This window comes from Gekko japonicus, unplaced genomic scaffold (assembly GCF_001447785.1).
Source record: "Gekko japonicus isolate JY-2015 unplaced genomic scaffold, Gekko_japonicus_V1.1 scaffold4587, whole genome shotgun sequence".
Classification (NCBI taxonomy): domain Eukaryota; kingdom Metazoa; phylum Chordata; class Lepidosauria; order Squamata; family Gekkonidae; genus Gekko; species Gekko japonicus.
Genome location: NW_015175509.1, coordinates 17,956 through 44,249, shown reverse-complemented (window position 1 = coordinate 44,249; position 26,294 = coordinate 17,956). Strand labels below are relative to the sequence as shown.

At 47.7% G+C, this 26,294-nt stretch overlaps 1 protein-coding gene across 1 annotated transcript in view; it reads left to right on the top strand.

Moving 5' to 3' along the window:
* LOC107122871 (S phase cyclin A-associated protein in the endoplasmic reticulum-like) overlaps window positions 1-26,294 on the top strand; it is a gene marked incomplete at its 3' end in the record, with an annotated part of 63,010 nt that overhangs the window by 23,746 nt on the left and 12,970 nt on the right. Inside the window, exons 6-9 of the mRNA XM_015426012.1 lie at window positions 2,902-3,078; window positions 21,686-21,786; window positions 23,204-23,320; window positions 25,632-25,822. Of these exons, the coding sequence (XP_015281498.1) occupies window positions 2,902-3,078; window positions 21,686-21,786; window positions 23,204-23,320; window positions 25,632-25,822 (586 nt within the window). The remainder of the gene's footprint in view (window positions 1-2,901; window positions 3,079-21,685; window positions 21,787-23,203; window positions 23,321-25,631; window positions 25,823-26,294) is intronic.

The window sequence follows — 26,294 nt, the reverse complement described above, 5'->3', positions numbered from 1 at the left end:
TAGGGAAAAATCTGCAATAATTAATTTTCAGGCTGTTCGGGCGCCCCACCTGCTCTTTGGAAACAAGAAGCGGCCCCCAGCCAGCTCACGTGTCTGTCTGTGACACAAGCAAGGGGCACAGGTCTCTCCTCTCCTGGTTTCTTGGACTCCTTTTCCAGTTTGGAGAGCGGAACTATTAAACTGTGGTTGAAATTTAGCGTGAAACTTATTTCAAGGGCTGTCGGAAATATCAAGAGCTGGTGTGATGTTTGGGGAGGGGCCGTGGCTCAGTGGTGGAGCTTCTAACCACCAAAATGTCTGTTCGTGAACAGCCTTGCTCAGGTCATAATAAGATGATGCATGGGAAAGAGCAGTAGAGAAAGAGATACTTTTCTCCCTTTCTCACAATACAAGAACTCGTGGGCACTCCATGAAGTTGCTGAGCGGTCGGGTTAGAACGGATAAAGGAAGTCGTTCTTCACCCAAAGAGTGATTAACGCATGGAATTCACTGCCACAGGAAGTGGTGGCGGCTACAAGCATGGACGGCTTCAACAGGGAATTAGATAAGCATATGGAGCAGAGGTCCATCAGTGGCTATTAGCCACAAGGTATAGATAGGGGCTCTGGGGCAAGTGATGCTCTGTCTTCTTGGTGCTTGGGGAGGGGGTCAACAGTGGGAGGGCTCCTAATGTCCTGGCCCCACTGGTGGACCTCCTGATGGCACCTGGTATTTTTGGCCACTGTGTGAACAGAGTGTTGGACTGCATGGGCCTTTGGCCTGATCCAACATTGGCGTCTCTTATGTTCTTATGTCTTGCAAACTGAGAGTTGTGGCTTCCTTGATTGAGTCCATCCATCTCACGCTGGGTCTTCCTCTTTTCCCGCTGCCTTTAACTTTTCCTAGCATCATTGTCTTTTCCAGTGCCTCTTGCCTTCTCATAATGTGACCAAAGTACGATAGCCTCAGTTTGGTCGGTTTAGCTTCTAAGGAGAGTTCAGGGTTGATTTGGTGTAGAATTATTATTACACCTTTGGTGTGTTTTGGATTTTCGAGGCACAGTGCCATGTCAGCATGCAGCGCTTTCCAAAAGGAAGTAAATTGGATTCTGCCTTTTCAGAGCCAGTTTGATGTAGTGGTTAGGAGCACGGGCTCTAATCTGGGAGAATCGGGTTTGATTCCCCACTTGGGTCACTTGGTGTGCTTGGGTCAGTCACAAGTTCTTTCAGAGCTGTTCTCTCAAGGGCAGTTCTCGAGAGAGCTCTCTCAGCCCCACCTACCTCACAGGCAATGTTCCCTCTAAGCTGTGGAGTCTTGTGAGCAAAAATTCCACTTTGTGAGCTACTGGCATTAAAGTTGTGAGCGAGCGATTTGGCTACTGCATAAATTAGTTTGCTCTGGAGCCATCCTTCCTGAGCTAAGACAAAAATCTGTGAGCCAGAGGCTACAAAACTGTGAGCTAGCTCACACGAACTCAGCTTAGAGGGAACACTGCTCACAGGGTGTCTGTTGTGGGGAGGGGAAGGGAAAGGAGATTGTAAGCCACTCTGAGACTCCTTCGGGTAGTGAAGGGCTGGATATAAATCCAATCTCCTCCTCCTCCTCCTCCTCCTCGTCCTCTTCTTCTTCTTCTTCTTTTCATTGTCAATTTTGGAAACTTGGTTACCACTGAGGTAGCTGTGTTGGTCTGCCGGAGAACAACTAGATTTGAGTCCAGTAGCTCCTTAGAGACCAATGCAATTTTCGGGGTATACACTTTTGAGATTCAACACTCCCTTCGTCAGATACCGGTCTTGTTGGTCTCTAAGGACTGAACTCAAATCGTTTTCAAAACTTTCGTCCTACTGGAAAATTCGGCTAAATATACATTCTCCAATCAGGTAAGGTGAGATTTGTAACTTCACAGCAGCGCTGTTTCCAGCAAGAGGAATGAGATTGATCGTGCTGCCAGTGTGATGGAATATTAAAGATCGCAAAGGTCTTTCCGAGGACTAAGAGGGAAAGTCGCCGTGCACTTAATATTTCCATGGTCCCGGAATTGCTTTGGCAAAAAAAAAAGATGGGTTTTGTGTGTGCGTGTGTTTTTTTAACAAAAATACCAGTTTATTCTGAAATCAATCTCTTTCCATTTGTAGAATTGATTGTTCCTTTGCCAAACTGTTGCATGGTGTACGTTCTAGTTCCTGCTGCTTTCAGATTTCATTGGTGGTTTTGTAACTGAGCATTGACTCTGCTGGATGCTCACTGTGAGCCTGCATACAACCATAATTACTGGAGGAGAATCACATTGGAATAGAAACAAATCCTTAACAATACACTTCTTTAAAAAGATTGTATATGATTTTCTTGCCAATAAAAGTGTTGAAAAATCTCCTTTTGGTGTAGCGGTTAGGAGCGTGAGCTCTAATCTGGGGGAACCGGGTTTGATTCCCCACTCCTCCATATGCAGCTGCTGGTGTCACCTTGGGTCAGTCACAAGTTCTTTCAAAGCTGTTCTCTCAGGAGCAGTCCTTGAAAGAGCTCTCTCAGCCCCACCTACTTCACAGGGTGTCTTCTTGTGGGGAGGGGAAGGGAAAGGAGATTGTAAGCCACTCTGAGACTCCAAGTGAAGGGCAGGGTATAAATCCAATCTCTTCTTCCTCTTCTCTTCTTTAGATCAAGGTGCCCTAGCCTCTTGCCAAAAATGCTGGCCTCTTATTTTCCCGTGGAAGTTCTCTTTGTGACAGTTTTGTCCTGCTTTTCCTCCAAAGAGTTCAGGGTTCTTTCCTCCTTCATCTTATCCTCACAGCAATCCTGCGTGTTAGGTTAGACCAAGAAGGGGTAACTGGCCTATGTGAGCTTTGTGGCAGAGTGGGGATTCGAACTCAGATCCGTATCTGACACTCTCGTATTCCCCCTCCCTGCTGTTTTCCTCCTTTTCAGAACACTACATCAGCCGCCGGCGAGAAGAACTTTGACAAAAGCCCCACCAAAACCAGGCAGCCCCGGAAAGTCGACCTGAGGGCGCGTTACTGGGCTTTCCTTTTTGACAACCTGCGGCGCGCGGTCGACGAAATCTACGTCACCTGCGAATCAGATCAGAGCGTGGTCGAATGCAAGGTACGAAGCTCTTTTTTTTTTTGCCATTGTGCTGCCTAGATGGATCGTGCTCTGTCACCATCGGCGCGCCGGAAATGAAACCACAAAATGACAATTGCTGATGTTGAGCTTTGATAAAGCACACAGTGCAGAGCATTGACCTGGATAGCTCAGGGTAGCCTGATCTGCTCAGATCTCACAAGCTAAGCAGGGTCGGCCCTGGTTAGTATTTGTATGGGAGACCACCAAGGGAGTCCAGGGTCGCTATGCAGAGGCAGGCAATGACCAACCACCTCTACTTATCTGCCCTGACCTGGCTCGCCTGATCTCGTCAGATCTCAGAAGCTAAGCCGAGTTGCCCCTGGATAATATTTGGATGGGAGACTGCCAAGGAAGTCCAGGGTTCCTACGCAGAGGCAGGCAGTGGCAAACCGCCTCTGTTTGTCTGCCCTGACCAAGGTGGCCCAGGCTAGCCCGATCTCATCAGATCTCAGAAGCTAAGCAGGGTTGACTTGATTAGTACTTGGATGAGAGACCACCTAGCAAGTCCAGGGTTGCTACGCAGAGGCAGGCAATGGCAAACCACCTCTGTTTATCTGCCCTGCCCTCGATGGCTAGCCCGCTTTTATCTGCTCTCAGAAGCTAAGAGGGTCGGCCCTGGCTAGTACTTGAATGGGAGACCACCCAGGAAGTCCAGGGTTGCTACGCAGAGGCAGGCAATGGAAAATCACTTATGTATGTCTTTTTTCCTGACCTGGATGGTCCAGACTAGCCTGATCTCATCAGATCTCCGAAGCTAAGCAGGGTCGGCCCTGGTTAGTATTTGGATGGGAGTAGAGATGTAAAATTTCCAGAAATTTTGAAGCTCGGGAAAAAACCCGTTTTTTTTCCAGTTTTTTTCAGGGGGGGAAACGGAAATTTTCAGAAAAATTGGAAAAAAAATGCTACATTAGCATTTCCTTTGTCTTTTCTAGATTGAAAGTCATAAAATATGACTATGGACATTTTTACTTGGCATGAAATTATCACAGCTAGCATTTATATATATGAAATGATTTGGAAAATATTTGAACACCTTGTCTTAAAATATTGTATTCATCATGTTAAAATAAAACGTTCCATAATCAATTTTTTTCTTTTCTTTTCTTTTTTCAATTTTTCCAATTTTTCGGAAAAAAACCAAAAAAGCTTCAGGAAAAAAACAGAAAAAACCCGTGTTTTTTTCCGAATTTTTCCAGGTTTTTTCCCGGGCCTTCACATCTCTATATGGGAGACCGCCAAGGGAGTCTAGGGTTGCTATGCAGAGGCAGGCAATGGCAAATCACCTCTGTTTATCTGCCCTGCCCTCGATGGCTTTCGTCTGCTCTCAGAAGCTAAGAGGGTTGGCCCTGGCTAGTACTTGAATGGGAGACCACTAAGGAAGTCCAGGGTTGCTATGCAGAGGCGGGCAATGGCGAACCATCTCTGCTTACCTCTTGCCTTGAAAACCCTACGGGGTCTCTGTAATTCGCTTACAACTTGATGGCAAAAGAACAGAATGAAAAACAATGGAGAGCAAACAGCTCGTGATGCTGTGGATCAACTTTGGGTAATATTAACCGTGAATCGATAGGCAGTTTTGTTCCCATTGCTGCAGTGAGCTTAATTTGCAGTAGTCTTTATTCGCTCTGTTATTTGTTTTGTGGTAAGAAGTTGTTAGCATGCGTGGGCCCCAAAGTAGAATCCAAAGAAACAGAACACAATCTCCATAATACCTTTTATTAGGCGCAATGAACCGCACATAAGAGCATGCAAAGTTTTGAATTCAGTTGAAAGCTCACCCACTGTTATGTTAGATTTGAGTTCAGGGGCGACTTAGAGACCAACAAGAGTTTCAGCTTTCGAGAGTTCCTGCTCCCGAGAGTCCAATCTAACATGGCTACGCTCTGAAATGTTCTTATGTGTGGTTTGTTGGTCCTATAAATAACAAGTATCATGAAGATGACACACGTTCTGATTAGTTTCGTAGGCATTTTTTCTTTTTGTCTTCCAGTGCTCGCTGTCTCCTGTAGGTGGCACTGTTGGGATTCGGCCCGAGCTCTCGCATTCTTTAGTTTCCTGTTTAATGTCTTAATTACGCATTGTTCCCTTCATGCAGAGATAGTTATCGCTCTTCTCATTCACTTGTCTTAGTGGCAAGCAAGGGAGATTGATGGCCCGGTGTAAACAGTGTCTGGGTGGGACGTAGTCATAAGTTGGCTCCCCCCCACGCTTCGATTTTAGATGAAAAACAGACACACCGAGTAATAGGGTTTCCCCAACGGAACTGGAAGCTGGTTTGCTTCTTTATAACAAAACCCAAAAAAACTTTGGAAATAATAATACAAACAGGTCTGGAAAAGGAGAAGGAGAAGAGTTGGATTTATACCCCATCCTTCACTCGGAGTCTCAGAGCGGCTTATAATCTCCTTCCCTTCCTCTCCCCACCACAGACACCCTGTGAGGTAGGCGGGGCTGAGAGAGCTCTGAGAGAATTACTCTTGAGAGAACAATTCTGAGAGAACTGTGACTGACCCAAGGTCACCCAACTGGCTTCATGTGGAGGAGTGGGGAATCGAACCTGGTTCTCCAGATTAGAGTCCGCCGCTCTTAACCCCTGCACCAAACTGGCTGAGGTCAGTTTTCAGAAAACAATCGAAGGATTCAGATTCCGTTTTCAGATTCGCCGTGGTTGCAGATAGGGTTTCCAACTGCCAGGTGGGGCCTGGAGATTCCATGGAATTACGGGTGATTTCCAGATTATTGAGATAGTTCCCCTGGAGAGAGTGGCTGGTGCGGGGGGCGGGCCGTGTGACATTATACCTTGCTGGAGTCCCTCCCCAAGCCCCGCCCTCTCCGGGCTTCACCCCCCAAATCTCCAGGGATTTCCCAATCCAGAGGAATCCTAGTTGCAAAGTTGCCCGATTCTGATCATGGTTCGCTAGCTGTTGCACATAAAGGAAACTGCCCCTCTGATAATGTATATTGAGTCGGCGGCCAAACAGAAAGCCCACCGGATTGCATAGGGCTGCTCCAGGTTGGGGAAGGCCTGGAGAATATGGAGGCGGAGGCTGAAGAGGGCGGGGTTTGGGGAGGGGAGGGACCTCAGCGGGTTAGAATGCCACAGAGTCCACCCTCTTAAGAGCAGCCGTTTTCTCCAGGGGAACGGATCTCTGTCATCCGGAGATCAGTGGTAGTTCTGGGAGATCTTTAGGCTCTGCCTGGAGGCTGGCAAACCAACAGATTGGCCCAAACCGCCGTATACAGTGACGGGTTTGTTTGCAGGCGAGGTTGGAAACCCAGCAGCAATTCGGGGGGTTCCAGGCTGTCTGTTGGACCAGCACAGTTTAGCGCTTTGAAACCCGATGGCCTTCTTGCTCTGGAAATTCCCCCTCCTCCCCAACTAATTTTTTTGTTTTTACGGGAACCAATATGCCTTGCAATGTAATTGGATTATGGATTTCTAAACGTTTGTGACTGGAAGGAACAGTAGTTTATTTGTACGGCGTCACCATGGATCCAAGACCTCATCCAGAATTTCAGCCATACCACCGTCGTGGGAAGGAAATGTTACGTATCCTCTTTAAGAAACAAAAAAACCCCCTTCGTTTAACAAAGAGGGGTGAGTGGCGGTTACATATGATTCCCATCATGTGGCAATGACACATGGTCCTGTCAACTACTGTTGAAACCAAAGGACACAGCCGTTTATGACGTGTCTAGACTACTGTAATGCAGCCTATGTGGAGCAGCCCTTGGCGACTACCTGGGCACTCCCGTTGGCCCCCAAATGCTTTAATTTGCCTGTTGTCAGGAGAAATCAGGAAGCATCATCTTAGACCTTTGTTCCATGAGTCTACAATTCAGGGTGTGGCCCGGTGGTTTGGGCCAAAGGTGCACTGAGGGAATATCAGTCTATTTCCTGTTCTTTTAGATCTGCCCACCAGGCCCTGTCCAAGATTTCACCTCAGCCAAGAGAAAGCTGGCAGGTCCTTCTCTGGAACTGCCGTGATGCCATGAAACCCATTCCCCTGACTCAGTGGTTGGTCTCTTGTGTTCATCCCTTTCTGGGGGATAGTGTGATCTATACCGGGGTCCAGTGTTCCCTCTAAGCTGAGTTAGTGTGAGCGAGCTCACAGTTTTTTAGCCTCCGGCTCACACATTTTTGTCCTAGCTCAAGAAGGATGGCTCCAGTGCTAATTTATGCAGTAACCAAATGGCTCACTCACAACCTTAATGCCAGTAGCTCACAAAGTAGAATTTTTGCTCACAAGACTCTACAGCTTAGAGGGAACATTGCCGGGGTCCCCAACCTTTTTTGAACCTTTTTGGCACCTTTGGAATTCTCACCCAGGGTGGTGGGCGCAGCTACAAAATGGCTGCCGCAGGAAGTGGAGCTCTGCGCACGGAGGAAGTCCCAAGTGCAAGAGAAGAAGAGGGGTTATTTTGAAGAATCCACTGAGAAATGTATTTGTTTATTTATTTGTTTATTTTTGACATTTTTACCCCACCCTCCCCGCGAGCGGACAGAGAGTACAACCGTCACTGTGGTGGCAGCTACAGCTGGAGCGGCATTACGTTAACCTGCTCAGCCAATCGGATCTCCAGTGACCAATCAGAAGCCCTGCTGGGCAAGAGCCCACCTGGCCCCACCCACTTTCTAAAACAATTGGTGGGCACCAGGAAAGGTCCCCGGGGGGGGGGGGGGTTCACCACGGTGCCTATGAGCACTGCATCGGGGACCCCGTGATCTATAACCCAGTAAAGAGAAAAAATAGAATTTTGTGAGTCTTTTCCCATTTGTAATGGTTTCTACCGATGACGTCGCTTGCTCCGTAAACTGCTTGGAGAGCTTTCAGCTGTACCGTGGTGCAGAAACGTTATCTCAGAAATCCACCACGCACAGTGATAATTGTTAGGTGAATGATGCCTTCCCGAAACGGCATATTCTACGTTTGCTCTGGCCCAAGAGAGAATGACCGTTGCGTTTGCTTTGGAATAATACCGGTTGCATGCGTGCGATTTGATGCGATGGGGTGGAGGGCAGAATATTGATCACGGTGTCGCCGGGGATAATGTTTATCGTCTTTGAAGGGGACACGGCTCTGGTGACCGTTTTGCGGTTGAAACGGCAGACAAAAGGGTTTCAGTCGAGATGCAAACAGTGGTAGTCTGTCATAAGGAGATGCGGCGGTCGCGTGTATAACCTTTCCGAGCTTTGGAAGCGGCATGGAGGGTGTCTCTCTGATGAGCTGATTTCCCTGGTTTGAAACCGAGATGTTCAGAATTGCAGCATGCGCATACTGTGTATTGCGGCTAAAGATGTAGGGCTAAATAGGTAACTCTGGGCATCTAGGCTTAAGTAACTTGTGACTTTCTCTCTTTTTTTTGGTATTTTTTATTTTTCATGTGTGTGTGCGCGCACACCTGGAAGTCATGGCGACCTCTGGTGACTGACCCCTACTGGGGGCCTGGAGGATATTCAGAGAGGTGGCTGAATAAAGCCTGCCCCCCCTCCCACCTCTGGTATTCTGAGGAGGTCTCCCTTCCCAGTACTTGCCAGAGTTGACCCTGCTTAGCTTCTGACAGCTGATGGGATCGGGCTTGCCCTGGGCTATCCAGGTCAGGGCACAGCTTGTGTCTTTCGACCACTAGACTCCAAATGAGATGGAATCTTTACTCCCCCAAATAGGACTGAGATGGTTATGAATGTCTGTTGGACTTCCAAAGTTTATGTAACCATGGCAACAAGTTTCTGGCAACTTATGATACTTATTTGGGTGGAGAATAGCCAATAAAATGCCAACCCCTCCTCCGAACAAGGTTTCACTAGTACATAAGCCACCCAAGAGATTATCGGGGTTTATTGAAAGCTGTGTCTGGACTCTTCTGGATTCTGAATTTTCTCGGTTTCAAGGGACTTGGTCTTCGCTCTCGATGCTGCTGTGCCAGCCATGTTGTGAAGATTGAAAATTGGTTGAGAAACTGAAGGTTTTTTGCCTGTGCAGAATTTTTGTGCACCAGATTGAAAGTAATTCTGCTGCAAAAGCTTCACAGCGGTTTGGAGTGTCCGTAAGTGGCACTCACAGCGATGTAATGTCAAAATTTCTCATTGATCTAAGAACATAAGAGAAGCCATGTTGGATCAGGCCAGTGGCCCATCTAGCACAACATTCTGTGTCACACAGTGGCCAAAACCCAGGTGCCATCAGGAGGTCCACCAGTGGGGCCAGAACTCCAGAAGCCCTCCCATGGTTGTCTCCCAAGCCCCAAGAATACAGAGCATCATTACCCTAGATGTAAGAAGATAAGAGAAGCCATGTTGGATCAGGCCAGTGGCCCACCCAGTCCAACACTCTGTGTCATGCAGTGGCCAGAAACCAGGTGCCAAAACTCTCAAAGCAGTTCACGGAGCAAACCAGATCTTCTTTGTACCAACATCTGAGTATTGAGTCCAGTTGGCACCTTGGTGACCGACAAGATTTCTGGAGTATAAGCTTTCAAGAGTCAAAACTCCCCTTCGTCAGATACAAGTAGGAATGGAGCTCTCTGAGTCTGTATCCCAGTTAGAAGGTGGGATATAAAGACTTGAGAATCTCCATTCCTAGTAGTATCTGATGAAGGGAGCTTTGACCTTTGAAAGCTCATACCCTGGAAAACTTTTGAAGATACGTTCAGAGGATAGCCTTGTGGATCTGCAGTAGGACAGCTAGATTCAAGTCCAGTAGCATCTTAGAACGTCTAGATTCAAGTCCGGTAGCATCTTAGAACATCTAGATTCAAGTCTGGTAGCATCTTAGAACAGCTAGATTCAAGTCTGGTAGCATCTTAGAACAGCTAGATTCAAGTCCAGTAGCATATTAGAACGTCTAGATTCAAGTCCGGTAGCATCTTAGAACGTCTAGATTCAAGTCCGGTAGCATCTTAGAACATCTAGATTCAAGTCCGGTAGCATCTTAGAACGTCTAGATTCAAGTCCGGTAGCATCTTAGAACAGCTAGATTCAAGTCTGGTAGCATCTTAGAACAGCTAGATTCAAGTCTGGTAGCATCTTAGAACGTCTAGATTCAAGTCCGGTAGCATCTTAGAACAGCTAGATTCAAATCCGGTAGCATCTTAGAACAGCTAGATTCAAGTCCGGTAGCATCTTAGAACGTCTAGATTCAAGTCCGGTAGCATCTTAGAACAGCTAGATTCAAGTCCGGTAGCATCATAGAACGTCTAGATTCAAGTCTGGTAGCATCTTAGAACATCTAGATTCAAGTCCGGTAGCATCTTAGTAGACCAACAAGATTTCTGGGGTATATAAGCTTCCGGGAGTCAAAGCTCCCTTCGTCACATATGAGTAGGAATGAATATTCCTGACTCCTTATATCTCAGTCAGAAAACAGAATGCAAAGAATGATCTCCATTCCTACCTCTGTCCGACGAAGGGAGCTTTGACTCTCGAAAGCTCCCATCCCAGAAATCTCGTTGGTCTCTAAGGTGCCCCTGGATTCGAATCCAGTTGTTCTACTGCAGACCAAACAAGGCTGCCCTCTGCCACAAATATTGTTAGTCTTTAAGGGGCTGCTGGACTCTTGCTCTTTCTGTGGCTACCCTCTGAAACTGTCTTCCTAGAAACTGTTGTCTAGAGAGAGCTTTGCGTAGAAGGTACCAGAAATCAACGTGCATATTCACTTATGTGTGGGTGATAGTGATGCAGCAGTTTTTCCTGCATGGGATTAGGTTTCTGTTCTTGCTTTGTTCCTTTGTTTAGAACACTCGAAACGGTTATTTGCAGAGGTCAAAATACAACTTTAAAGTACCCCTTCTCCCTTAAGATGCGTAACTGCAAAATAAAGCGATACCGTAAATCTAAGCACTTAAGGGTATAATCCGTCGAGGAATTCCACGCAGACAGGGCCGCTACAAAATTTCCCAGACACTGACATCGCGTTTAGGTGGTAGCCTGTGCAGAACTGCATAAATAAATATTTCAGTTTAGACACGAGAATCGAATTACTAGATACTCGGGGGACCTCGAGTTTCTCGGGACATGTGAGTCCCGTTGCCTTAAATAGGAATAATTGCGTTCAGAACCGGAGCCTGAGAAGAAAGTATGGTCTTATTCCCTTTGTTCAATTCTTGCTGGGATCTCAGAGCTGGGATGAGTGGGGAGAATATGGGCCCGGGGGCGGGGATGGGACCCCGTGAGGTTTGTTCAGTGCCCCTCCCCGGGCGGTTTTGTGCTGGTGACATCCATCCTCCTTCCCTGTGCACGCTTTCTCCCTTATCTGTTGATGTCCCTCCGGATTCCGTTTCAGAAATGCTAGGAAAGGTCACTGGGAAAATGCCAGAAGAGAAAGAGTTGGAGGGGGAGGGACAGAGAACAGGAGAAGAGGGCGCGAGGAGAGCAGCGGATCGTTTCAAAAGCGTACCACGTATTTAACGTGTTTGATTGTGTATCTAGTTCCAGCTCCTGCCAACCAAGCAGTTCGAAAGCAAGACATTGCGAGTAGATAAATAGGTACCCCTTCGGTGGGAAGGGAACAGCGTTCCGTGCGCCTTGGTGTTCAGTCATGCCGGCCACATGACCACGGAAACGTCTTCGGACAGCGCTGGCTCTTCGGCTTTGAAACGGACATGAGCACCGCACCCCTAGAGTCGGACTCGACTGGCTTTCGAGCAAGGGAAACCTTTGCCTTTACCTATTGTGTATCTTGCTTTTATGTTCAACTCATGCGTGAGCTATATTCTCAAGATGCTAATTAAAAAAAAAAAAAAGAACAGTGGATCTGCAACTTGGTACAGAGGAAACTCCTGTGGGCGGAGCCTAGGAATAATCATGTGCCGGATTAGCACCTGAAATGTATGGCCTCGTTTCCTCTTTTTCTTTTTTCTTTTTTTTTCCTTTTTTTTCTTCTTTTTTTGCTGTTTGGGGAGAGTTTTCAACACAGGGGGACGCCCCCGAATTGGAACCGTTAAGCTGCGGTCTGACGCAGCTCGGTCCTTTCGAGCACCTTGTTCTCTTACATGGGTAAATCGGACCTTTAATATCCAAGGTATAGATGGGTAAAGGTAAAGGCTTCCCTTGCTCGAGAGTCAGTCGAATCCGACTCTAGGGGGCGGTGCTCATCTCCCCCTCTATTCCCACTCTAGTGAGCAGCTCTTGAACTCGTCCCAACGAAATCTAGACCTCTTTGGCGGTGGGGGAGTGTTATTGAACTCTAATTGTATTCTCAGAGACTTGGGCTCTTATCTGTCCTGTGTGCGGGTGTGTATAAAGTGGCGGCAGTGACCCTGAAGAGTTTTCAAGGCAAGAGGTGTTCAGAAAATGTTTTGTCTGGTTCCGTGTAGCCTCCTTGGACTTGCTAGGCGGTCTCCCATCCAAGTACCGACCAGGGCCAACCCTGCTTAGCTTCCAAAATCCAACGAGATCGGGCTAGCCTAGGGCTTAACTCTCTTAAAGGTAAAGGTAAAGGTCCCCTTGCTCGAAAGCCAGTCGAGTCCGACTCTAGGGTTGCGGTGCTCATCTCCGTTTCCAAGCCGAAGATCCAGCGCTGTCCGAAGATGTTTCCGTGGTCATGTGGCCGGCGTGACTAGACGCCGAGGCGCACGGAACGCTGTTCCCTTCCCACCGAAGTGGTACCTATTTACCTACTTGCAATTTCTTGCTTTGGAACTGCTAGGTTGGCAGGACCCGGGACCAGAGGCGGGAGCGTCATATGGGAAGCAGGCAGATCTATTTATTTATTTATTTATTCATTCATTCCACTTTTACCCCGCCCTCCCCGCAAGCGGGCTCAGGGCGGCCTCCAAAACTGACAAGCGGTATTCAAACACAATAAAACATAAATACAACGCATCAGTTAAAAACACAAACAATCCATATGAAACATTCATTAGATGGCGATAAAACTAAAGTGCAGTTTAAAGACACATTCAACGGTGCCCCCACGTTAGGTCGTATTGGATCGCAGTTCACACAGGGAGCTGCTGGTACGCCATCTCTTCTATCGGAACGCCTGCCTGAAAAGTTCTAAAGCTCTTCAATGGCCAGCTGACAAGTTCTTTTCCCCCTCTTCCCCAATCCTCTGCTCTCTTCTTGAAGAATCAGTCTAGGAGGCCCTTGACCTTGACAAGGAGTTTGCGTTTTTGCCGTGGCCCTGACCACAGTGCCGAAAACGTTCTCTCCCATAAAGGTTCCCTTTTTTGTGTGTCATTGCCTTCTCAAGTGGTACGCCGATCCCCCCCCCCTTTCCTGTTTTCCCCACCGCTCCGGCTCCGTAGGGCATATCTGCCGCGCTGAGGACAGTAGGGGAACCAGAGAGCCGTATTGATGGCCGAGACCCCGCGGGCCCGGCGCTCCGGTATTGTGTGTCAGGACGACAAAGGGATGGCGCCAACCCTCCTGCTGTGTGCGCCAGTAACGAGAATTAATTACAAACCAATCGAATCCGTTGCAGCCAATTGGTAAACTAATTGGTAATTTTAGCTGTACATCTATATGTCGTTATCTGGATGCCTGTAACGACGCCTTGAGAGCCCCTTTTGTTCGGCTGCCTCCCGCCTGGACGAAATGGCCTTCCTAGCTTTAGGGGGAAAGATGTGCATCAGTGGGTATGGGGGCCGCTCCGACTGCTTGTCTTGTTTGTATTCCCTTGTTCGTAAAACAGGTCTTGGATTTCAGCGGCACGGCAGGGCTCTGATAAATTTCGGATAACGGCGGAGCGGAGCATTCCTTAAAATAGGTTCTGGGAAGCAGCAAAAACGGAATTTCCGTGTGGCGACCGGCCCCTGGAAATATAACTCGTGTTTTCAGGCAGGCTGAATTTTGTAAGAGGGGATAGATCGAGAGGTTTGAGATTTTGCAAAAAACACAAGAAAAAGGAGTCTCGATTTCTGTGTATTTATGATTCTGTGTCAGCCAATGTTCCCTCTAAGCTATGGAGTCTTATGAGCAAAAATTCTACCTTGTGAGCTGCTGGCATTAAAGTTATGAGCCAGCGATTTGGCTACTGCATAACTTAGTTTGCTCTGGAGCCAATCCTTCCTGAGCGAAGACAAAAATGTGTGGTAAAGGTAAAGGTTCCCTTGCTCGAAAGCCAGTCGAATCCGACTCTAGGGTTGCGGTGCTCATCTCCGTTTCCAAGCCGAAGAGCTAGCGCTGTCCGAAGACGTTTCCGTGGTCATGTGGCCGGCATGACTAAACACCAAGGCGCACGGAACCCTGTTACCTTCCCACCGAAGTGGTACCTACTTATCTACTTGCAATTTCTTGCTTTAGAACGGCTAGGTTGGCAGGAGCTGGAACTAGAGACGAGAGCTCACTCCGTCATGCAGCATACTCGGGTCTCGAACTGCTGAACTAGCGACCAGCCACAGCCTGCAGTTCAGCGTCTTAACCACTTGAGCCACTGCAGCTCCTTTTAAAAAAAAATATGTGAGCCAGAGGCTAAAAAACTGTGAGCTAGCTCACACTAACTCAGCTTAGAGGGAACACTGGTGTCTGCCATCTGAGACATCTCTGCACTTAGCTAGGAGCTACCCGTTTGCATGAACTCTCTGGAAGACCCTGAGCAAACCGTAGAGCAGGGGTCCCCAACTTTTTTGAGCCTGTGGGCACCTTTAGATTCTGATACAGTGTGGCGGGCGCTGCCGCACAGTGGCTGTCACAAAATGGCTGCTGCGGGAGGTGGAGCTGCCACAGAATGGCCGCTGCAACTTACCTTTAGTCGCACAGTGAATATCTTTGCGCTGTGGTGGCAACTACTACCAGCGCATTTTTTTTAAAAAAAATCTGCACATCCAATCAAATCTGCAGTGTTCATTTAACATCCTGGCTGGGAGAAAGTCCCAGGACAAACTGTGCAGAAGGACACTAAGAATAGAAGAGTAATAAAACAATTTACTGATGAGTAACAACAACTGATAGTACTAGCTGAAAATACTGGTAGTACTAGCTGAAAAGTAGTATTTACAAAATCCAACAGGTAAATCCACAAAGTTTTTAACAATCCAACAGGTAAGTCTACAATATTTCAATAATACAGTAAGTATGTCTACAATGGAACAAGTAATAATGGACTTACCTGTGGGATTTTTGTAAACACTGCATATGTAGAATTATTAATCGGTCCATTGTAGACATACGTGTTGCATTATTGAAATATTGTAGACTTACCTGTTAGTTGAAAATTTGCATGTAGGTTTATTGACTTACCTGTGGGACTTTTGTAAACACTGCATGTGTAGAATTATTACTCGGTCCATTGTAGACACACCTGTTACTGAAATATTGTAGACTTACCTGTTGGATGGTTAAAAACTTTGTGGATTTACCTGTTGGATTTTTGTAAATACTATATATGTAGTATTTTCAGCTCGAACTACCAGTAGTTGTTAAGGTAAAGGTAAAGGTCCCCTTGCTCGAAAGCCAGTTGAGTCCGACTCTAGGGTTGCGGTGCTCATCTCCGTTTCAAAGCCAAAGAGCCAGCACTGTCCGAAGACGTTTCCGTGGTCATGTGGCCGGCATGACTAAACACCAAGGCGCACGGAACGCTGTTACCTTCCCACCGAAGTGGTACCTATTTATCTACTTGCAATTTCTTGCTTTCGAACTGCTAGGTTGGCAGGAGCTGGAACTAGAGACGGAAGCTCACTCCGTCTTGCGGCACCCGGGTCTCGAACTGCTGAACTACCGACCTTCCATAGTCTGCAGTTCAGCGTCTTAACCACTTGAGCCACCGCAGCTCCTTACCAGTAGTTGTTACTCATCAGTAAATTGTTTTATTATTTTGCTCTCTTCTTAGCGTCCGTCTGCACAGTTTGTCTTGTTGCTTATCATGGGAGAAAGTCCAACCTTGCCCTGCCCACTTTCTAAAAACATTAGCGGGCACCAGGAAAAGTGTTCGCAGGCATCCTGCCACTCTCGGACACCGTGTTGGGGGACAGCTACCCGTGGGCCATGTTCAGTCATCGCAAAAAAAACCCCAACCCTTTGTTGGTTTGTTTCTGATGAGACCAAAGTCCCCAGGGTTCTTGCTTTTCGCCTGAACTTTCTCCCTCCTTTCACACACGGTTGAAATTGCAAACCAGGAAAATCTTCAGTAAACTAAATTATTGTGACGGCTGACTCAGGAGGATTAATAAATCATGACTCCTTCCTTGCTTACGGTCTGGGATTCTGAACTTTGGTTTTAAATCTTGGTTTGTTAGCAAGAAACAAACCACAAGGTCCTGACGCAGACATCACATGCTGCCACTTATTGAAGGCCTCCTGGTTTTGCAATTCCGGCACCGGGTGTGCGGGGTAGTATGTGAGTTTGGCTTGTTCCTGTTGCTGGCACACCGAACTTTGTAATGCCTGCAACGTGGCCTTAGTCTGATACAATCGAATAACGAAATAACGACCTTTCTTTAGTTCAACTTGGGTTTGGGGACCAGCTGCCTCCTTGAGAGGATTCTGCAGCAGTGTCTCCTGCCTGAAAGCGGCGTGCGTTCTTGCTGAATCGCAGTGCTGCGAAGAAGAAGAAGAGAAGAGATTGGGTTTATCCCCGCCCTTCACTACCCAAAGGTGTCTCAGAGCGGCTTACAAACTCCTCTCCCTTCCCCTCCCCACAACAGACACCCTGTGAGGTGGGTGGGGCTGAGAGAGCTCTGACAGAAACTGCTCTTTTTCAAGGACAGCTGTGCCAGAGCTTGTGACTGACCCAAGGTCACATCAGCAGGTGCAAGTGGAGGAGTGGGGAATCAAACCCGGTTCTCCCAGATTAGAGTCGCGCACTTAACCACGACACCAAACTGGCTCCATACAGCGAAGCTGTTGTCAAAGTGGCTTGACATCAGTCATGCCTGCGCGAATAGTTCTGCTGTAAAGCACAGTTGGAAGATGCAGCAAGGTGCATATTTATTTATTTATTTATTTATTTATTTATTGGATTTGTATTCCGCTCTCCCCGAACAAGCTCAGTGTGGATCACAACAAATCGAGTCAAAGACTCGTTACAATAAAATCACATTAAAATCATAAAAACAATAAAATTGGTAGCAGCCATATATAGATCTTTTGGGGCCACAAGGTGGAATCAGATGGGCCCTTTCGGCAGGTTGGGAACTAAAGCAGGGAGGCCGACGGAGATGGACGCCCGCCCCCTCAGCTGAAAGCCTGGTGGAACAGCTCTGTTCCGTAGGCCCCGTGGAACGATAAAAGGTCCCGCAGGGCCCTGATCTCCAGTGGGAGCTGATTCCACCAGGCCGGAGCCAGGGCAGAAAAAGCCCTGGCCCTGGTCAAGGCTAAACAGACGTCCTTTGGGCCAGGGGTAACCAGCAGATGTTGGTCCTGTGAACTTCCCATCCCAGCAATTAAATTTATCCTCAACAATAACTGAACAATAAGCATAATAGTGGACACATGTGAACAGACGTTGTTACCTTATACCAGGGGCGTAAACTGTGGGGGGCAGTGGGGCTCGATCTCCCCCTGGTCAGGCTCTCTAGGATTTCTCAGCAGGAGCAGTGCCCCGCCCTCCACTGCCAAGGCAGTGTTCCGAGCAGGGGTCATTTCGTAGAAAAAGAGGTGCAGGAGCTCATTGGCATAACTCATTAGCATAACTTATTTGCATATGCCACACACCCTGACATCACCGGACGTGTGTCAGAAGGCAACACCCACCACTCAGGCTCCACTAAACTGCTCTTTTGGATTGCCAGCTATTGGGGGGGGGGGGAGAACGTGCAGATCTGTCCTCACAGAGGAGGGAGAGCTTGTACCTGAATAAAACTTGGTCTTAAAGGTGCCATTGGACTGTTTTGGACTGGGGGGCTCTGCAACTTACCTGGCTGCTTCTTGCTCTGACTGAGGGCTGCTGGGAGCAGGGGGCGGGGCTTGTTGCATGTGCCCGCCCCCTGGGCTCTTTACTGCCGGCGCTCCTGCAGGGAATGACCCCTGATTCTGAGTATCCAGTATGTGAGTTGTGCAGTTGTTAAGAATGTTGGTGTAAGATTGGGGAGACCATAGTTCAAATTCCTACTTAGCCACGAAGCACAGTATGTCATCATGGTCTAGACATAACGCTCAACATAACTTGTGAGGAAAAGAGAGAGGGGGAGGGAGTGTTTCCTTTAATGCACGGATGAAATATTTACTCAAATCGCCCCGGTGAAGGAGTTGATGACATCTTTCCTCTCGTCTTACAGAGTTCTCATTGTTGTTTTTTTGACAAAGATTCAGAATATTACGAGTGAATTTTTTCCCCCAAACCACAGGATTAATTGTTGAGGGCATATGGTTTTTCGAAATATAAATCCTTTATGAAATCATTTCATGTAGATAACGAAGTATGGGCCCGGACCAGGTTCAGCCCTGTCCCCTCCCGCCCCAGGAAATTCAGAAGTTTGTGCTCTTTCCTTATACTGGTCCATTGAGGTCAGTCTTGTCTACTCAGACTGTCAGCAGCTCTCCAGGGTCTCAGGCTGAGGTCTTCTCCATCACCTACTTGAAGCATGGATGGCTTCAAGAGGGAATTAGATAAAAATATGGAGCAGAGGTCCATCAGTGGCTATTAACCACAAGGTATAGATAGGAACTCTCGGTCTGGGACGAGTGATGCTCTGTATTCTTGGTGCTGGGTGGGGCAAGAGTGGGAGGGCTTCTAGTGTCCTGGCCCCACTGATGGACCTTCTGACGGCCCCTGGTATTTTTGGCCATTATGTGACAGAGTGTTGGACTGGATGTTCTATTGGCCTGATCCAACATTGGCTTCTCTTTATGTTATTAAGAGCAGAGGTCCATCAGTGGCTATTAGCCACAAGGTATAGATAGGAACTCTCGGTCTGGGGCAAGGGATTCTCTGTATTCTTGGTGCTTGGGGGAGTCAACAGTGGGAGGGCTCCTAGTGTCCTGGCCCCGCTGCTGGACCTCCTGATGGCCCCTGGTATTTTTGGCCACTGTGTGACAGAGTGTTGGACTGGATGGGCCATTGTCCTGATCCAACATTGGCTTTTCTTATGTTTTTTATGTACTGCTTGGTCCTTTCAACTGGAGATACCAGGGATTGAACCTGGGACCTTCTGCATGACAAAGCAGATGCTCTACCACTGAGCCACGACCCCTACCCAAGTGGGTCTTGGGGATAGAGAGAGTTCTTCTGGGGGGGGGGGGAGCTGCCTCTGATACTGCAAAGGACAGGAGATTACAGCAACGTATTCCAAGAGGTTTTAGATTGTCCTTTTTCTGAGCCTCCGAAGTATCTCCCGAGGGCTGCAGTTTACCAAATCTCTGCAGAGCATCAGGAGTTGCACACTGGGGAGACGGAAGGTGCATCACATTTGGAAATTGTCTCGCAGAAGGTCGTGATTAAAGGAAATCCCTGTTGCCTTTGAAGTCCTAGTAACAAGGAATAGCTATTAGCATGAGCGCGTGTGAAATACCCGATGTCCCGGAGTCGTCATAAAACGAACGTCGCCTGCAACTAATGCTAACGTTTCAATAGTGCATTGTGTATGGGCCGTCATCCCTTTTGCCTTGTGGAAAGCAGCCTTGGGCCGTATTTATTTGGATTGTAAACGGGGTGGGGGAAAGACTGTGAGGTCAGAAAAAAGGGGGAAAGAGCGCTCATTTTATTTGGTTAGCGGTTTCCGCGACTGGAATTACAGCGTCTTTGGGTCTGTGCGTGATTGGGCACAGCTTTTGATCCCACTGTTTCTGCAGGGGGGTGGGGAACATCTGGGCCGGCCAGATATTAAGACTGTTGGAATTAGCATAATTCTGATGGCTCCTTATTTGCTCATTGCTCGTGATTGAAATGACAGTCTTCGGACGGAACTTTTTCTGTGCACGCTGTGCGCCCATCGCCGACCTTCTAGCCGTAAAATGAATTGTGCAAATAGAATTGTGTGGTTGTTATAGATTCCCCCTCCCCCCTTTTGGTGCCAGCTTGGTGTAGTGGCTAAGTGTGAGGACTCTAATCTGGGAGAACCGGGTTTGATTCCCCACTCCTCCACCTGCACCTGCTGGATGACCTTGGGCAAGCCATAGTTCTGTCAGAGGTGTTCTCTCAAGGGCAGTTCTCGAAAGAGCTCTCTCAGCCCCACCCACCTCACAGGGTGTCTGTTGTGGGGAGGGGAAGGGAAAGGAGTTTGTAAGCCGCTCTGAGACTCCGAGTGAAGGGCGGGGTATAAATCCAATCTTCTCCTCCTCTTCTTCTTCTCTCGCCTTCTGTGTGTATGGCTGCCGCTTCCCCTGTTCACTTCTCCCGGGTGATACCTGTTCTTCCAGGATTGGGGTTGGCCCAATCCTGTTGTCCTAGCTTGTGAGCAAGGCCAGGGCTGCTGCCAGTGTAATAATAATTATCATATGGCATTGTGTGTAGAATAGCCAGGAGATCCTAAGATTGTCTGGCAGCCGCAAGTTCTATCTCTTGGTTTAATCACCACTAGGCGGCGAGTTAGACTTGTTTTTAGGGGCAGAGAGAGCCCTGAAAGAACTGTGATTTGCCCAAGGTCGCCCAGCTGGCTTCATGTGGAGGAGTGGGGAATCGAACCCGGTTCTCCAGATTAGAGTCCACTGTTCTTAACCACTAACCCAACCGTGTCTGGGTGCCTTTCCCTGCCCGTGTACTTGCAAGCCCTCTGCACCCCGTGCATTGATGGAGAAGTGCGTGCAGGTGGCACACAGAGGCAGCACTCCTGGTAGCCAGAGGAGCCAGATGCTCCAGCTGCAATTACTACCCGTGCTGCAGTTAACATGTATCTAAGCTGTTCGTGTATAGTCCTGTCTGCGTTCACCGGTAGAATTCCTAGTATCATCGTCTCTGGCAACCTGAACATTCTTGAGGGCCTTTTGTTGTCGTTCAGTCACACAGTCGAGTGCGACTCTTCACGACCCCACGGATCACCTCACACCAGGGCCTCCTGTCTTCCCTCGTGCTCCGGAGTTTGCTTAATTTCACATTCGTTGCATCGCTAACACTGTCTAGCCATCTCATCCTTTGCCGTCCCCGTCTTCTTTGACCTTCAATCTTTCCCGGCATCAGGGTCCTCTCCAGTGAGGGCTCCCTTCTCATTCGGTGGCCAAAGTATTTGAGCTTCAGCTTCAGTCTCTGGCCTTCCAGGGAACAGTCAGGGTTGATTTCTTTGAGGATTGACTGATTTGATCTCCTGGCAGTCCAGGGGACTCTCAAGGGCCTTTAGAGTTACTTATTTCGCTTTTCCGTTACAGCCGTTTTGGGGCCTGTTCATATGATAAGCTGCAGTGGCTCAAGTGGTTAAGACACTGAACTGTAAGCTGTGGAAGGTCGGTAGTTCAGCAGTTCGAGACCCAAGTGTGCCGCATGACGGAGTGAGCTCCCGTCTCTAGTTCCAGCTCCTGCCAACCTAGCAGTTCGAAAGCAACAAATTGCAAGTAGATAAATAGGTACCACTTCAGTGGGAAGGTAACAGCATTCCGTGCGCCTTGGTGTTTAGTCATGCCGGCCACATGACCACGGAAACGTCTTCGGACAGCGCTGACTCTTCGGCTTGGAAACGGAGATGAGCACCGCAACCCTAGAGTCGGATTCGACTGGCTTTCGAGCAAGGGAAACCTTTCCCTTGCAGTTGATAAACTTTCCGTTTGTTTGTTTCCTAGGAGGTGCTGATGATGCTAGACAACTACGTCAGGGATTTCAAGGCGCTGATTGATTGGATACAGCTACAGGAAAAGCTTGAGAAGACGGATGCCCAAAGCAGGTAATCAGGAGTGTGTTTCCATCTGCTGTGTCCCTTTTCTGCCTGATCAACAGACATCAGAATGCCTTTCCTTCTGTGCCATTTGTGAAAGTAACAAAAAAACTATTTTCAGACAACATGGGCTGAGTATGTGGGGGAAGGACAAGATTGGGCTTTGTCCATGACTTACAGAAAATTCATTTGAAGGCATGCATACAGGTTCACCGTAAGTCGAATGTGACCTGATGGCGCTTAACATACATGTACAGTGTACATTGGTACGGCTCTCTGAGTTAGAAGGACAGACACCTGTCTGTATAGGTGCTCTCTGTGTATCTATTAAAGAATGTGCATCAGTTGTGGGCGGCTACAACTACTGCCATTTTGGTGTAGCGATTAGGAACGCAGACTCTAATTTGGGGAGAACCGGGTTTGATTTTCCACTCCTCCACGTGCAGCTGTTGGTGTGACATTGGTCAGTCACAAGTTCTCTCGGAGCTATTCTCTCAAGGGCAGTTCTCGAAAGAGCTCTCTGAGCCCCACCTACCTCACAGGGTGTCTATTTTGGGGAAGGTAAGGGAAAGGAGATTGTAAGCCACTCTGAGACTCCTTCGGGTAGTGAAGGGCGGGGTATAAATCCAATCTCTTGTTCTTCTTCTTTTTATATATCCTTGTCTGTCCACGTCTAACTTCTGAAACGAGCCTTAGTATTGCATTGTTGTGTTTCCTGACACTCTGTTTCAAGTGAGCGTCACCAGATATGAGAACTGGGCACCCAATTGGTGTATAAATTTGTGGGTATTTGCTTCCAAATCCTCGTGCCTTAATTAAAATCTTCAAGGTGCCACAGAACTCTGTTGGGAGGGGTTTTTTATTGCTGTGGACTAAACAGTTCCAAATTTTGTTTCAATAATGCTGTTTTGATATTTCCAAAATAAGTTCAATAACATTGGTTTCTCTTTTGTCCGGACAAAACTGGACAAATAAAATCTTTCTTCAAAAGCCAACTTTTCCTCCCATTCTGTTTGTTAACGTTCAAGTTGTTAATTTTTTTTTTTTGTATGTGGTGTCCCCAATCCCATGATTCAGCTCTTGGGACTCATGATAGCTCAATAGACGCTTCCAGTTTAGGGGGAGATGATTGTTTTATGCCCAATGGGGCATGGCGGAGTATCGTGTGGCTCGTAGGGACAGAAAGCTTCGATCGGCTGGAAGTCACCCGGTGGGGCCTTCCTTATGTTGTCTGCTTTACATGATCCACCAGTGCTTCCACCCACCTTGGTTCCTGGAATGGCAGGGAGGGTGGGGGTATGCATTGGATAAATAATAAATAAATGTTCCACATAAATCAAATGTAAATAAATCACAAATGTCAGCGAAGTGGGGGGCGACGCGTTGTTTCGCTATCATTGCTTAGTATTTTATGTTGAATTTGCAGACCGACTTCCCTGGCCTGGGAAGTAAAGAAGATGTCTCCGGGACGCCACGTAATTCCAAGCCCGTCCACAGACCGAATAAACGTAACGTCCAATGCTCGCAGGAGTCTAAATTTTGGGTAAGGAAAGCTAGACCATCCTTTCTTATTTTAACAGGGTTAAATCGAGCTTTTTCAGAAAGGTCAGAATGGTTGTTAAGGTTCAATAATCCAAAATCCCGGTTTGTATTACATCTTAACGAACGCAACATGCAGCAGTTAGGCCTTTTTGAAATATATAAGAAGCGCTGTAAAAAAAAACAGGCCGCTATTTAATCCATCGGGCGGTCAAATACGCCGCACTCTTAGTGCAGTTCGGTGACTTGAACATAAAAAATGGATTAATACGTGTCGTGTGACCTGTTTAACAGGGTTGGGGGTTAGAAGGATTAAACTGTTTCTCCACCTTGTGCTATGGCCCTGATCTGAATCGGGCTCCTGTGCACCTGCTTTATGCCCGTGAAGAACATACAGATCGTTTCAGAGGGTACCCGTGTTGATCTGCAGTAGAACAGCTTGGTTTGAGTCCAGGAGCTTAGAGACCAATGAGATTTTTGGGGTAGGAGCGTTTGAGAACCAAAGTCTCTTTCATCAGCTGACAAAGTGAACTTGGACTAGGGGTGGGCTGATAGAGATGTAAATTTCCGGAAATTTTGAAGCTCGGGAAAAAAAACCGTTTTTTTTCCGGGGGAAAACGGAAATTTTCGGACAAATTGAAAAAAATGCTACATTAGCATTTCTTTTGTCTTTTCTAGATTGAAAGTCATTCTTTTACTTTAGGAACATAAAATATGACTATGGACATTTTTACTTGGCATGAAATTATCACAACTAGCATATTAAAAATATAGTGTATCCAAACAATTATTACAAACAGAATACCCACCCACATGCAAAAACAAAACTGAAACTTTTTAATTTTCTTCTGACAATCACACCTCCTAAAGGAAGAAATGCATCTTGTTCTTGCATTGGAGAGTTCAGTTTGTAACCTAGGACTTGCTTGTCCTCAGTGCACAGAAATTAGATCAATCTGATACCATATATATATGAACACCTTGTTTTAAAATATTTTATTAATCATGTTAAAATAAAAAGTTCCATAATCAATTTTCTTTTTCTTTTCTTTTTTCAATTTTTTCAATTTTTTGGAAAAAAACAAAAAGGCTTCAGGAAAAAAACGGGGGGGGGGGAACGTTTTTTTTCTGAATTTTTTTGGTTTTTTTCCGGGCCTTCACATTTCTAGGTGGGCATGAACCTCGTCATGAACCGAATTTCCTGATGAACATTGCTGGTTCGTGATTCGCGAACTGGAGGTTCGTGCCCATCCTTATCCATGACCCTCCCACAACCCACCACATGGTTTGGGAGGTTCGTGGGGTTCATAGTGGGAAGTGGGGGGGGGAGCGAGAGAGATCGCTGAAGTGGCTTGCATCCATTTCGGCCGAGCAGCAGGACTGGTGCGCCCGTCAACTGTGAGGCTGAAATAGGTGCAAGCCATTTCAGGGATCCCTTTCGCTCCCTCCCCTGCTTCAAAGCGTTCCCTCTAAATGGCCTTTGCAAGTTGCACGCAAGCGAAGTCCAAGCGGCGGGTTCACCCAGAACTGGTGGACGTGCTTCTTGGACTTCACTCACACGCGGTGCCTGCTTGCAAAAGCCATTTAAAGGGAACGTTCCCTTTAAATGGCTTTTGCAAGCTCTTCCCCCTGTTCCATTCTGCTGGCCTCGGGGACCTCCCCTCCACAGAAAGGAGGGAGAAACCTCATGAACCAAACTGCTTCGGTAAACAGGGAGGTTTGTGAAGGTTCGTGGCTCGTGTGACTTCATGAATCGGGACAAACCTCCATTTCCCCAGTTCATCCCCATCCCTAGCTTTGACGCTTGAAAGTTCATACCCCCAAAATCTTGTTGGTCTCTTAAGGTTAGTGCTGGGCACGAGTCTAGCTATACAGAAGATTCGGTCACGAATCTTCCAGCTCAGATGTTGGTTTTAAGCTTTTACGGGCTGTGTTTTGGCACCCCCCTGTAACTTTTAGCTTTTGTTGCGAAACAGGGAATCTTGTGAAAAAGTGGCAATATTTATTGGAATTACAGGAGTCCGTGTGAGTCCAGCAAACCTCAGAAATGAAGTTTGCCACGGTGCCAGGTCTCTCTCTGTGCAAGCTTACTCCATGCGGCTCTCTAGTTCTCGACAGCTGAATCAAATCGGCTGGCCACAGAGGGCAGAACCTTATTGGTCCAGGTCTTAATGTCGATGACATTGAGTTGTGCATTCATTGTTAATGTGGTGGTTTGGGGTGATGCTGTCTCTTCGTCTAAGCTGGACGACAGAGAGAGAAAGTAAGAACCTGAAGGAGGTATCAACATGGCGGTTTCCCTCCCCCTTCCTTAGGGCTCCTTCTGCAGCGGTGACTTCGAATCGTCTGGCTCCATCGGGTGTCAGCTGGGCCGACAAAGTGAAGGCGAACCACACGGCGGCGGCCCCCGCGAGACAGCGACGCGTGGCGCCCCCCCCCGCCTCAGAGACAGCAGCGAGGCAAACATCTGTGCCCACCCCAGTGCCAAAGCCTTCGCGGAGACACGGTAAGTATCCGGTCACCTAGAACCGTGCTGGAAAACCTGCCAGTTGAAAAACAGGATGCAGAAGGAGCAAGACCGTGGCCGGTGGAAACCTTAATGCTTCTTTGGGTTGAGAGCGAGTGTTCTAATCGAGCCATGGGGGGGGGGAATCCGTTCTACGTTTTACCCTTGAAATGTATTTATGGGAGCTGCAGTGGCTCAAGTGGTTAAGACGCTGAACTGCAAGCTGTGGAAGGTCGGTAGTTCAGCAGTTCAAGACCCGAGTTGCCGCATGACGGAGTGAGCTCCGGTCTCTAGTTCCAGCTCCTGCCAACCTAGCAGTTCGATTTCGGTGGGAAGGTCACAGCGTTCCGTGCGCCTTGGTGTTTAGTCATGCCGGCCACATGACCACGGAAACATCTTCGGACAGCGCTGGCTCTTCGGCTTTGAAATGGAGATGAGCACCGCAACCCTAGAGTCGGATTCGACTGGCTTT